The sequence below is a fragment of the Sander vitreus genome, chromosome 2, assembly GCF_031162955.1.
Source record: "Sander vitreus isolate 19-12246 chromosome 2, sanVit1, whole genome shotgun sequence".
In the NCBI taxonomy this organism is placed as follows: Eukaryota; Metazoa; Chordata; class Actinopteri; order Perciformes; family Percidae; genus Sander; species Sander vitreus.
In genome coordinates this window covers 4,806,930-4,820,929 of record NC_135856.1, presented here as the reverse complement: position 1 = coordinate 4,820,929, position 14,000 = coordinate 4,806,930, and the positions used below count along the sequence as shown (strand labels likewise).

The following is a 14,000-nucleotide window of genomic DNA, read 5'->3' as shown; positions in this document are numbered from 1 at the left end:
TGGGTTTGAGTAAGGGAAATAAAGAAAAGAAAGTCACTGTAAAGACAAAAACGTGACAATTTGAGACTTTCAAATGTAATTTTGGAACATTTGAAAAATTTGAGGGATTATGAATTTTATTATTGCATATCAGAGGCATTTGTGTCATATTGGTACGACACATGTTTCGGTAAATGGATGGATAATGTTTTGTAGAATTATTTCTTTAGCCAGGTAAAATGTACTACATATAGATAGATAGATAGATAGATAGATAGATAGATAGATAGATAGATAGATCATACATAACAACATACGCCACCACGTGGACACATGAGAACATGCTGTAGATTATTTCCAGTTTATGATTGTCACTAGTCCCTGTATTCAGCACGACCACAACAGTGGAAATAAAGATATATATATATATATATATATATATATATATATATATATATATATATATATATAAATGTGAACATCTTATTATGTTGCTTTTGTTTTGTTGTACTGTTAGCTTTCTGTCAAAAATAGATTGAAATGTGTTTGAATCATGTAGGCCAATGAATAATTCAGGTCAGTATCAGAAAATAGTTTTATTCTACTTACTACGAATATTCTGTATTCAACACCATAATAAAACAATAAAATAAAATAACCCACGGTAATAAGTGACATGAACGTACAATAACAATTTGGGACGTTAAAACTTCCCGTACATTCATGTGACATAAATGTTACAAAATCGTCAACACCCACTTATGCTGGAGCTCCGCCCACTTTAGAAAGAATTGGCCAATTGAAATGACTATTAGTGATTGACAGTCAGCCTGTCGAATCAGAATTCAGCTTCTAGTGTGACTCATTGGTAAACCCACAAAAGTCCCACCCGCTTGTACTCCCGTTTCCCGGACTTTCTACACAGCTGCTGTCTCACAGAAACTGCAGCGACCCGCTAAGTCTCTCCGGCCGGTTGGGATATTGATTAAGTTGCTGGGAAGACTACACCAACAAGCGGGTCGCTAGAGTCGCCGATTATAACAGATTAGACGGACTAATATCCTTTTCACTTGAATGGAAGCGGACGGTTTCGTGTCCCGCCGAACGTCCGTGGAAACACCGGGCGTCGACAGCCGGGTTACTGGCGCTGCAGCCGGTGCAGGGTTTCGATGGATGGGCGGAAGGCTCCTGGACACCACGGGAGGATTTGTTGGGTCTCTTTCACCGAGAATGGCCGGGGAACAGGGCTTTGCTCCGGTGTTGCATCGAGCAACTCCCGAAACCTCGATCTCCGTCGAGCCAGAAATAGACTACGAAGGGCTACCACAGGAAGCAGCCACCACCACACACATGTTGGCAGGAGCCGTGGCTGGAATCATGGAGCACTGCCTTATGTACCCAATCGACTGTGTTAAGGTATTTACGCAAAGATATACAAAACACCGCTTATTTCTCCAGGCCCAGTTTATGTCACACTGAACGCAGCCACTGGTTGTTTAACGTAGCTAGGCCTGGACACAAGCCTGAGCTTGATTACCGTAAGCAGGCTACAAGCAGATGGGGTAACCTTGCTAACAGAGGTCAGTTAATAACTAGCATTACCTAAACAGGACATAACGCAACACAAGGTGGTCAAAGTAAAATGCTATATACGAGTATGTATGTTTGGCGCAGTTAAGCTTTCATTTTGGTCGATATTTGTTTAATAACAAACTGACCGATGCATCTCCTCCATAGACTGTACAAATAATGGACGGAGCTTCTGGCTCTGAAAAGGGAAGCCAATGCGCAAGTGCCTTAAACCTGCATTCGATCTAATTTCCAACAGGGGGCGACTCCACCGATTGCAAAATGAGAAATCTCTATGAGAAAATGGCCCTACTTCTCACTTGATTTATAACCTCAGTAAACATTTTCCTAATGAGTTTGTCTTAATTGCTAGCTGTTCATTTTATAAATTATGGTCCCATTTAAAATTGACAATAAAACCGGGCATGCTTCAGGGCTGGCTACATGCCAAACAGTCAACGGTAAAGGCTTAGCAATGCTAACCATGGTACTGTTTGCATTTAAATAGCCAGGAACTTTTATTAGGTTCTGTCCATGTTTTCGCCCTAAACTTTGACCCTTAACTTTCACTTCATCAAAGTTAATTGGAACATATTGGGCACCTAAAAGTGTCTAGTTCAGCGTTCAGTGGCACCTTGCCAACTAAGCTAGCTAGCGGTAAAACTCCGGCAACTTTCCGTCTTTAGCATTTGGCTTAGCGCAGCGCTTTACAAACCACTGGCTTAGCCACGTCATTCTCCCCAACTCCACCCTCATGACCAAAAATCGTCATGTCCGGTTTCGAAAAACCAAGATGGCAACGGCCAAATTCTTTAACTTGAGGCTTCAAAACGGTAGTCCACAACCAATGGGTGACATCACTGCTGCTAAGTCCGTTATTTTCACAGTCTGTGGTCTCCTCTCGCTTAGCTAGCACGCTACATACACAGGGTTCCCACGCTCTTGGAAAACCTGGAAAAAGTCATGGAATTTCAAAACCTAATTTTCCATGCCTGGAACAGTAGGTCTAATATGCATTGATGCATGACAATGTTTTGTTTACTATCGCATACGTTTCTTCATTTTCTCTCCACGTTCTGTCTCTCCCTAGCCTGGTTGACACCAGACGCATCTCAGTTGTAACTGAGAGCGGGTCTGGGGAAGCTTCATCCACAGCTCATTTCCAAAGGGGCGTTCACCAACGGACGCCGCTCAAATGCCTCTGGGCGCAATTGGATAGTCCTTCAACCAATCAGACCAACGATCCGGGTGATGTAGCAGCGACAGCGGCGTCAACGGGTTGCTGCGCTTCGGTGGCCGTCATGTTGAATGTAAACACAAAGCTGCTTGCTGTCGCTGTGCTATCGTCATCGTGTAAAGCCCGCCTCAACGGTTGTGATTGGTGCCTCGTTTTGGAAATGGGCTCTTGGCCAGACTGTCTTGCAGAGCAAATCTCAAATTTGCCGGAAGTTTGTCAGGGTATTCCCAGGCTAGTCTCTCCCTACAGCTAGCTGAAATCATCTATGAATCTGATATGTTTTAATAATGCCGGGAAAGTGTAGGCTACATTTAATATTTCATGGGTAGATACAGGTATGTGTCTGTCAATGGAAGAATAGGTTCAACTAGAGCTGGGCAATATATCGATATTATATCGATTATCGTGATATGAGACTAGCTATCGTCTTAGATTTTGGCTATCGTAATATGGCATAATTGTTGCCTTTTTCCTGGTTTTAAAGGCTGTATTACCGTAAAGTTGTCATTTTCTGTTACCAGACTGTTGTAACCGTTCTATTATTTGCCTTTACCCACATAGTCATTATATCCACATTACTGATGATTATTTATCAAAAATCTCATTGTGTAAATATTTTGTGAAAGCACCAATAGTCAGCGCTACAATATCGTTGCGGTGTCGATATCGAGGTATTTGGTCAAAAAATATCGTGATATTTGATTTTCTCCATATCGCCCAGCCCTAGCTTCAACATACCAAACAATAGGTAATCTAAACAAAGATGGAATTGTAGTAGATATGCAGAGTTCAAAATGTACTTTTCGTCCACCAGCCAAATGGCTAATTAGTTTTTTTGGCTTTTGAAACAAATCTACCAGCCACTTGCATATTTTACCAGTATTTGGCTGTTGGATGGGTGGTTGTAATTTTGAACCCTGTGTATATGGTGCTGTTAGTCGTTGGTCTGTTTGTGATTTGTAAAGACATTACTGAGAATTTAATGAGGGGATAACTGTCTGAGGCCATCATGTGGAAAGTCCATTTGTGAAAGAAAATAAGTAGTAAATTATTAACACAGATGGGTTGGAGTCACCAGATGAATGGTCTACAGTATAGATGGATGAGTATAGAGAAACAAAACACACCTTGGCTTGTGATAGTGTACACAGTTGTCTTACCAATCACTCATGTTTGAATGTGTGTATTTTTATTATTATTTTTTACTGTAAACCAATATAGATGACATAACTGGATAGTTTTTATGGTATCAATTAATGTTAAGGTAAACACTAACCTAACCAACAGAGGGGAGGACACAGATTCCTGATGTATCCTGTTAATGTGCCTGCTGGATCAAGAGTAGTGCTTAGGTGTTTTACTACAAAACTGCAATTTTCGTGAGGAGAATTGTTACATAATATAACCCGTGTACCTGTGGGGTCCCTCTCTAACAGATCTCTGAAATTTGACCTTTACCTCTCTGTGCTCATGCGTTTCTCACTGTGTTTGCGTTACACATTACACTTCTAATGAAGAGTATGAAGCACGCACACGCTGGAAGAGAGACAACTTTAAGTGCATTCAAAAATGTTGTTGTGCATACTAAATTCACCTAATTTAGAATGTGGTGTTGATCGACACTTTGAGAACTTTGTTGAGAACAAGAATCCTCAGAAAAACAAAAAGAAAATCTGAGGGAAAACCCTTCGCTTATGTTTATTGGTTTACGTTTGTTATTTCCCGAGAGAAGGGAAAAGAACGTACATTTCCTGTGCACCTATTGTAAAAAACATTATACTATGAAGATAAGCATAAATAGCACAGACTGTACAGTATTTGTTTGGAATTGCAACATGTCAAATGAGGAACCATTTATTGGGCCTGAACCGAACCGGCAAACTATCCACTCACTGCGTACCTCAACGCTCAAAGGTGTTGGACTGACACCGTCGCCTCCTTTTCACAAAAGACCCATTCATAAGAATTAGGAATGACCCGTCAGAATGATCGATCTATCTAGTCAAAAGTCCGTTGTCGACATCAAGACCAAATGCATATTGGTCTTGCTGTCTACAACTGGTTGTTCTTAGGACATTTGTTCTCTTCATCCAGACTGCTGTTGAGTTCAAACAAAGCTCTTGTTCACTACAAATTCCTTGGTAATTAGCTCTTCCAGTTGGCACGGTTTTTTGGCATGGCAACCTTAAACCTGATCACCCCTTGTTTACAATAGCAGTGCAAATCGGTGGAAGGTGTCGTGTAAAGATTCTCAGAAGTCTGAAACGATTATCACCGGACAGAATTGTAGTTATTCCGAATTCTGAAAAAGTAATAGTAAAACATAGTTTTTTTTTTTTTTTTTTTTTTTTATATATATATATATAAAGTATATCATAAATTGACTTTATGTTACTTTATCACATTATGATAGGCATATATTGCCATTTTAAATGGTCGCCCTGTGATTAGGACTTGTCAAAATGCATCAGTATATCTTTGAATTTTTATTGTGGATATTTAAGAAAAGTAATTTCTGTTAAAACGGCTTGCCTTTTTTTTTCTTAATAAAAAGAAAGAAAGAAACGAGGCACAGTTAAACGTCTACCCTAAAATTCAAGCTCAAGACCCACCCTGGCAAGATCACAGGTTTTGTACTCCTTTTGTCCAACAAGTTTGTTGTTTTGTTTGGCTTGTAAATGGGCACCGTGAACCTGGATTTAATTAGTACAAATATTAAGAAATGTGATCGACGGCAAGACAGCTTCATTTCTATAGCACATATCGGCAACAAGGCAATTCGAAGAAAGATTTTGAATGGTCCTTTTTCCCTTAACTCTCTGTTCCCCCTTCGGTACAGACAGTGGCTGCCTGTTTCAGCCACAAAGTCGGAGGAGGAGGAGGAGGAGGAGGAAGTGCATTACAAATTTGTGTGGCCAAAAATCTTTTGGCTCAAGGAAGCCAGTTTGGTTTTTGATTACAGTAATGTTGTGTTCTCAACTTCCTCTTTTCCCCAGATTTTCACAATCTTAGTTCCATGTTCCTGCACAGCAGGTTGGCCAACATCTTTCATCTACTAGTTGATTCTTTGCACTAATTTCAGACTCTGTTTCCTCATTGCTCGCAGCTCGTAACCTAAAACCAGGATTAAAGCATTGTTTCCCTGATCTCTTCTGGTTGTAACTTAAAATTCGGCTGCACCTCTGACCGAACCCAACTGTAATGTCAAAATATACTGACCGCACCCTGAGTACACTTCTCTCCATCACTACAGTGATGTTTTCAACCACTTCATGATGGCAAAAAGGAGTTTCAGCTGGTGTTAAGTTGCTACATTCCTACTAGGCTTGGGCGGTATCAGGGTATTACAGTACACCACGGTATTTAGACAACAACGTCTGCAAAGACACCTAAATGTCAGAGATGCATTTCCTAGTAGAAATGTCTGTCGCTTCCGGTAACAATCTGATTGAAAGTTAGCGAAGCCCAATGCAGCGTGGCTGTTATATTACTAATATACTTTTGTATATTATGATTAAATGTCTCTCTATGAGGAAGTTATATTCTCACACTGCACAAAATAAAGGGCACCATGTTGTCTGGTAACTAAAGGAGAAAAAAAAAAAAAAAAATCCCAGTGACTGGAACCAACAGGAATAATGTTAACGAGGAGGGTGAACAAGACATGGCACAAAGATAAAAATAAATAAATAAATGATAACATTTGTTCTGTCCTTGTAGTGCAAATGACCCCAAAGTTATCTCACTTACTAGATATGCTACAACAACTTGACCGCAGAGACACATTTCTCCCGGCTGTGTGGATAGTAGATGTTACCAGTATTACTCCTTTTGTCATCCAATCAAGGGCCTTTTTGTTTCCAAGCAAGAGGAGAGTCAGCTGTAGCTGCCAGGTTGAAGATGAGTCGCAAAGGTTAGTGTCTGTCATCTTACAGGCCAAAAGCAAACTTAACGAGAGACACCGAGAACATCCAACATGCAGTCGGACCAAAAGTGAACTATTATTTAGTGCACGACAAGTTGACGATGTATAGTTTATTTTGAAGGCACAAAAACAGCTAAACAGCTATACACAAGTTGTTCAGATGTGTAGTTAAAGTGTCAAGCACTACATACATTTAACATGCCCTCCTCCACTTCCTGTTAGCAATTACATAACACTATATGTTACAGAAATGAGTCAGTGACTGCATCTTGATTTGCCTTTCAGCTTTTGCTTGACCGAGGTCCTCGTGCCTTTTTTAAAATCTTTGCAAATAAAGCTTTACGATGGCATCGCTAGTCTTGTTTGACAAGCTTCAGCTGTTGTACTTGAGTTTTAATGTCTGTCCTTTTTTAATAAGGTACATGTCAAGATAATTTATGTATGTGGAAAAAGTGACATGAACACAAAGCCCTTTTGTGTTGTTTTTTTCGTTCACTGACATCTGATTCTGCTTTTTGGTATAACTATCTGGCTCTTTGCTTGGTGCTCCAAAAAAAAGACAAACCAAACTCCACCAGACTTGAATACACTGCTCATATGGTGGATGACTGGGCAAATTCCATTTGAGTTATCATTTCCCAGAAGCAGGGAGCAGGAATGTGCATGTAAGCCTCCAGGACCCAGCCGCTGTAAATAATCACCCCTGGGGCGGGGGAGGGTGTAGGCACGGGCAATTCCCTTATTGCATGTTATGAAAAGTTCACATATTGCGCCATCTTGGTCTGTGGCTGTGGCATTTCATTCATTGCTCCCGTATTCGGCCGCTTTATTTATACACACGCGGGGGCGGCTGTGGCTCAGGCGGTAGAGCCCTGGCCCTGCAGTCCCATGTCGAAGTGTCCTTGGGCAAGGCACTGAACCCCGAGTTGCTCCCGATGCTGCGCCATCGGTGTGTAAATGTGTGTGTGTGTGTGTGTGTGTGTGTGTGTGTGTGTGTGAAGGTTTATCTGATGAGCAGGTGGCACCTTGTGTTGCCGCCTCGGCCACCGTGTGTCAACGGTTCCTGTACTGTTTAAAAGCGCTTTGCGTAGTCGTTCGAGACTAGAAAAGCGCTAAATAAATTCACGTGCACAGATTGACTGATGTTCCTTCTGCAGCAAACGGTACTGCTTATCTGAGCAATACTAGTGGTTTTTGTTTTTGCACCACGTACCGGTTGCGTTCAGCACTCTCAGTCCTCATTCGTGGTTTGTGGTCGGCGACTTTGTCTGCCGTCGTTTCTCTCAAAGTTTAATATCGAGGCACAGTCTCAGTTTTATAATCAATCATGTTGTTGTTTAAGAATTACCGGGACAGCTGGAACAACTGATGGTGGAAGAGCTCATTGTTTTTCTTTGTAAGAGCATCAGATACCGATCTAATCTAAGAAATAATTCACTAGCTCTGCGAAGTCAGGAATTGTGAACTCTGCACACCTTTCTATGAAAACAGTTGGGATAAATATGTCATTTATGTTGGTGTCTGCGTTTGTTCCTCTCACACCAGACTCGCATGCAAAGCCTGCACCCCGAGCCAGGAGCACGCTACAGGAACGTGATGGACGCCCTTCGGCAGATTGTGCGGACGGAGGGTGTGTGGCGGCCAATCAGAGGTGTGAATGTGCTGGCGGTGGGGGCGGGGCCTGCCCATGCTCTCTACTTTGCCTGCTACGAGAAGATCAAGTTCTCGCTCAGTGACGCCATTCACCCCGGAGTCAACAGCCACTTTGCAAATGGTAAGGTGTCTTCCAACAGACACACACAGACCTTAGTGAAACTGTTACTTTTCATTCACGATGCTCAAAAGTAACTCACTTTTTTTTTTTAACTATTTAACAACTCATTTTAAGGCAGGTTTGGGGATAATACAGGGATTTAAGTAACTATTAGTATATATTAGTATTCTTAGTATTAAAAAAGCATTGAATTTTAAAAATAAGGCCTTAAAAGTATTGAATTTCGTTTACAAAGGTCTTACATTTTTTCTAGACCTTTTAGTCATAAAAAAATGTTTTGTGTGTTTAATGTTACAATTGACTCTCTTTGGTGTGACTTGGATGTTTATACGACTGTACAGGTAGGGTTACGTGTATCTGTTACGTGTTGTCTATTAAATATGTGAGTACTACTATAATATGTTCAATTTAAAAGTAAATTCAAGTACTTTTTATATTTCTTTTCTCACGCTTAAAATCCATACCCATTATTAGGGTTGGGCATCGTTTGGATTTGAACAATTCTGATTCTTGCTTTCGATTCAGATTCTTTGAGTGGTGGCGTTGAAACGGGTCACGTGCTTATTTCCCAAATAAGAGGAACGTTTTATTTTGATTCAGTGGTGGTTTGCAGTTTTACCGGGCGTAAAACAAAGCCGGACTAGATCGCCGTTTACTGTGGTCCGAGGCTGCAACACAACCGGCGCTTGGCTGCTACGGAAAACCAAAACTTGCACCATGTTAAATTTGGAACCGATGATCGACTTTGAAACCAAATCCTCCAAACGATTCCGATGGAATCGTAATTTTTGGAACGATTCCCAGCAGGAATCGGTTCTCGATTGCCCAATCCTATCCATTATATGGCCGTGGAGCTGCCATTACGTTTTCCTACAAAGTGACCCATGGGAGGAGGTTGTTGTGGTTGAGGCTTTAAAATCCCCTTCACTGTTTTCTCTGTTCTGCAGGTGTGGCGGGCTGCATGGCCACAGTGCTGCACGACGCCGCCATGAACCCAGCCGAAGGTAAAACACACACACACACAGGCACACGCACACACACACACACTCTTACGTATATTCTGCACGGTGAATACTTACTGTTGGTCTCTGTATAGAAGTTCTCACCCTCTTTCAAAGGCCTTGTAGAAAGTCTCTGATGGTGTTATTCTGCCATCAGGACACTTGGTGGAGCTCCAGACTCAAGATGTGTTCCTGGAGAGCTGTTAACCAAAATGTCACTGCAACAAACCAGTCGAAGAGTTATATAATTACTTTGAAATATGTATTGATAATATAGTTAAGATGCTTTTTCTTTTATCAGCGTTACAGCATCGTCATCATTATATTTCTGATCATTAAGATTTAGCCCGTTTTGCGTCTTTCCAACACGGTAACATAGACTTTCTTGACCACAGCTGTCTTCTCAACGATCCTGTTTGATGTTAAACTTTATATTTCTGCTCAGAGTTGTATGATTTTTCAAGTTTCTTTTTTTTTTAAAGCTCATAAAAAATGCTAATACATCTGCAACAATATTCCTCGATATTCAAGCATTATGCCTTTTTAATAATTATTGATATTATTGATGAGTGATTGTTTTCAGTTTATTTGTGACTTTAGTCCCACATATTCCACCCGTTTCTGCCATGAATTGTATTAAGAAAACAAGGGATTTTTAAGACAAAGTTTGGTTAAACTTTTAAACTTCTTTCTTTCCTTTCTAGTGTTCCTGCCTTCCTCCCTCTTCCTCTTTTCAGTGTCCGGTTTGATTGTGTAATCATGTGACATAAATACTTTGGGGTTTTCCCTGCTAATTTTCTCTCGTTCCCCCTCAGTTGTGAAACAGCGAATGCAGATGTTCAACTCTCCTTACCGTGGCGTGCTGGACTGCGTGGGGTCTTTGTGGCGGCACGACGGCCCGGCCGCTTTCTACCGCAGCTACACCACCCAGCTGACCATGAACGTGCCCTTCCAGGCGCTCCATTTCATCACCTACGAGTACCTCCAGGAGCTCCTCAACCCCCACAGACAGTACAACCCTTCCTCCCACGTTGTGTCGGGCGCGCTTGCCGGAGCCCTGGCCGCCGCGGCCACCACGCCCCTCGACGTCTGCAAGACCCTCCTCAACACGCAGGAGGCTCAGGCCATCCACGTGATCCAGGCCGAGGCCGCGACAGCATCCGGGGCGGTCGGGGCGGCCGCTGCCTCCGGCAGCCGCCACATCTCTGGCCTCTGTGAGGCCTTTCGGACGGTGTACAGAACGGGGGGCATGCCTGCCTTCTTCAAAGGCGTCCAGGCCCGCATCATCTACCAGATGCCCTCCACTGCCATCAGCTGGTCCGTCTACGAGTTCTTCAAATACATCATCACCAAGCGCCAGCACGAGAGACGGCTGCGTGGGGATCGTGACGGCGACAAATAAACACCACGCCGTAAGATTGGGTATCGGCAACACAACGGTTTATTGCAATCGATCACGGTTCTATCGGTATTGATCACTAAACATCTAAAGGTTTAAAAAAAAAAAAAAAGCTCCTGAACTTTAGATTCTTTGAGCTAACTTGTTTCCTGAGATCTATTAAGCGCGGTCAGCTCTAGTTCACAGCAGGCTAGGACACGTACACCTAGGAGGCAAATGGTCTTGAATACTTCCTTTCTAGATGTTGACGAAATGTCCGTCAATACCTATCGGTAAGAAAAGAGCCTCGAAGGGGTTGACGGGAAGTTCCTGTTTCCTAAACTCGCCCCACTAAATGACGTTTTAACTATTTTTCATTTTAGTGTTCAACTTGACAAACTCCCTGTGTGGCTTTCAAAAAGCTTCTTATTCATGGAGGGTAAGGCACAGTAAAAGCAAAGTTGTATTTGGCCATTTGATCAAAGAAATGCTCTCTTCCCCTCAACCAGCGACAGTGCAGTTTGTTAGCGTTTTAGACTTTGTTTTGTTTTGGCTCTGAACTCCAGTACACTGGATAAAGAAAGAAAGAAACTATGACTCTTAAGTTAAAGTGCTGACTTTGAGCTTCAATTTGAGGGTGTTTACATTCACTTCCAATGAACTGTGTAGAAATGATAGCATTTTTGTCATACATACCCACCAAAAGGATAAAAAGGGCTAGCAATCCTACATTGATGGGGGAAAGTCAGCACTGTAACCTCATAGTTCCAATCCAGTGCGTTTTGAGTACGGAGCCAAGACGAAAATTGATCACAATCAAAGTTCTAAGAACTGCACCATGAGCTGAGTTACACCCCTCTCTGAAATGCTGTACTGCTGCAAGGTATTATTGCCATAATAAACTCTGACCACATGGTGGCGTACAGCTCAATGGCTAAATAACAATCGGCCATATCAAAATAGTTTGAATACTTGTGCTGGTGTTAAGTAACGCTCTACTTAAAGTTTTTTTTTTAAATTATTATTATTTTTTTATCTTAAATTAAACTAGAAATTGCTCAAATCCCTCAGTCATGAAGGCGACACATTGCCTGTAATTTTTTTTTTTTTTGTAGGTCAAAAATTATTTCTAGATAAAAAATACTCCAGTATTCAACACTTGAGTGGAACGGATGATGTGAGAGTGTGTGTGCGTGCGTGTGTGTGTGTGTTACAGTGACTGGATGAGCGGAAGTGGACTGGACCCGTTTGATAGCGCTCGGGCCGCGTCTCTGACCCAGATTCGGTCTCAGCGCGGCCTAACTGAGCTATCCACTTTGCGTTGTCCTTCAAAGAAAAAAACGCACAACATAAAATATTTAGCTTTCTTTCTGGTGAGCGTCTGACCACAGTTTTTCTTTTGAAGGACGGTATGAAAGAGGTTATTGCATCAACGGTGATGCACATGCACCTGTGAAGGATTGTCTCTGGGTGGAGCCACAGACACATCACTGACAGGCTTGTAGACTCATGCTGGTTATGTTTTTAAATCCCATCTTTTTTTCTAATCTAGCGATCATATGGAAGATACTGCATCTGAAAGATTCAGTGCAGCAAAAGAAATAATGCTACATCTTTTAAGAAAATGTTAACCCTTGGTTAACAAAATGTAAACACTCCTACAAACGGCAAAGTGTTTGTAATCTAAGATTTTTTTTTTGTAAATGCATATGTAGAGTTTTGGAAAAAGAATTACAGATGGGACAAAAACTGCATGAGCATTCACCTTAGACAGTCACTTTGTTACGTTTTTATTATGTTTTTTTTAAATGCACAACATCCTAGCACTTAATAGCAGTTATTGTTAGGACAAAAAAAACCATAACTTTGACCTTAAAACAAGTACACAGAACAAAGTAGCATTACTTGTACACATGCCTTCGGTTAGCCGCTATACATCCAACGCACAACTACCACAAAGAGATCCTCGGATAGAGACGTCATTTTGTGTTTTGAAGCCTATAAAGATGAAATTGTACATAATATATATTCTATATAAATATGGACAAATCTAGATGATATACCCAAACTCTCTAACCAGCTAAGTTTTGAAGCTAACTGTATTTTGAATTATACAAATATATGAAACGGAAGATTTTATCAAGACTGCGCTGTAAAAGTCGAGGTTTTATTTTTTATTTTTTTTTATTTTTTTTTGTAGAAAGTCTACAGATCCTCCCTCTGGAAGGTAGCAACAAAGGAATACCTGGATTCTTTTAAATTCAGACATACGAGTATGGAGAAAAAGTTAAACGGCTAAGGAGTATTTAAAAAAAAAAAAAACATGATTGTGTTGCTCGTGTGAAGCCAAGTTTCAGGATCGGGGAAACCAAAGACAGAGAGCGCTAGAGACCGAGACAGCAGAGGAACTTTTGGTTTGTCAGAGGACGACACTAATGTGAAAAGCTTGAACACTGTCTGTCTGAGAGCGACACCTGTATTTTGTGAATTGTAAATAAACTCGCTAAGGCAGCTCCTCGCAGAAGCAGGGTCTTCTCTTGGTGCTGGCTCATCAAGCGCTGACAGAACTTACTTTTGTCTACTTGTCTTACTTTTTTTCTTTTTTTTTTTTTTTTCTCCTTGCTCCCTTTCCACATATTGAAAATAAAAGATCTTTTTCAATTGGTTTAATTTATCAAGCAAATATGCCAAACATTAGGTAGCTCCAGCTTTTAAACTGTGAGGATTTGCTGCTTTTCTTCATCTTATGTCACATAAGATACGTTATGTGGACGTAAATAGTATATATTGTTGTTTTGTTTTAATGTTGGTCGGTCACCCTTTGGTTTAGAAAAATTCTGATGAGCAATTTTTTTTTTTTTTTTTTTTTTCCTCTCAATTTCTTTGACCTGTGTAACTTTAATGTACCAATCAACCAGCAGGTGTCGCTGATACGGGGACGACCCTCGCTGCCAAATCTGCTGGTTGGTATGCACAGATGTCAGCACTGTTATAACTAGTAGAATGATGGCCAACTACAAAGATAAGACCCAGATTGTTAAGAAACACTGAACCTTTTCATGATGATTTACAGCAGCCGATGCCATCGACAATATTAACTTTCAGTCAATGCAGGATGCGTGTCGACAGAAAATATA

The 14,000-nt window shown here is 41.2% G+C and overlaps 1 protein-coding gene across 2 annotated transcripts; it reads left to right on the top strand.

Annotated features, from left to right (window-relative positions):
* The first annotated feature begins 876 nt into the window (after window positions 1-876).
* LOC144532984 (mitoferrin-2-like) lies at window positions 877-13,434 on the top strand. 2 transcript variants are annotated; one of them, XM_078273985.1, is made up of 5 exons: window positions 1,306-1,395; window positions 6,633-6,698; window positions 8,256-8,484; window positions 9,432-9,488; window positions 10,301-13,434. In XM_078273985.1, the coding sequence occupies exons 3-5, from the start codon at window positions 8,262-8,264 to the stop codon at window positions 10,885-10,887; spliced, it is 867 nt and encodes a 288-aa protein (XP_078130111.1). In that variant the 5' UTR covers window positions 1,306-1,395; window positions 6,633-6,698; window positions 8,256-8,261; the 3' UTR covers window positions 10,888-13,434. The 2 variants fall into 2 exon arrangements, with proteins under 2 accessions (XP_078130102.1, XP_078130111.1); XM_078273976.1 differs by lacking the exon at window positions 6,633-6,698 and having other exon boundaries at window positions 877-1,395.
* Window positions 13,435-14,000: the final 566 nt, after the last annotated feature.

Excerpts from the sequence above, each read along its gene's own strand:
- LOC144532984 (XM_078273976.1), top strand. The coding sequence starts at position 1,054 with ATGGAAGCGGACGGTTTCGTGTCCCGCCGAACGTCCGTGGAAACACCG. Across the intron at positions 8,485-9,431 it reads CAACAGCCACTTTGCAAATG|GTGTGGCGGGCTGCATGGCC; the intron begins GTAAGGTGTCTT and ends TCTGTTCTGCAG. Across the intron at positions 9,489-10,300 it reads CGCCATGAACCCAGCCGAAG|TTGTGAAACAGCGAATGCAG; the intron begins GTAAAACACACA and ends GTTCCCCCTCAG.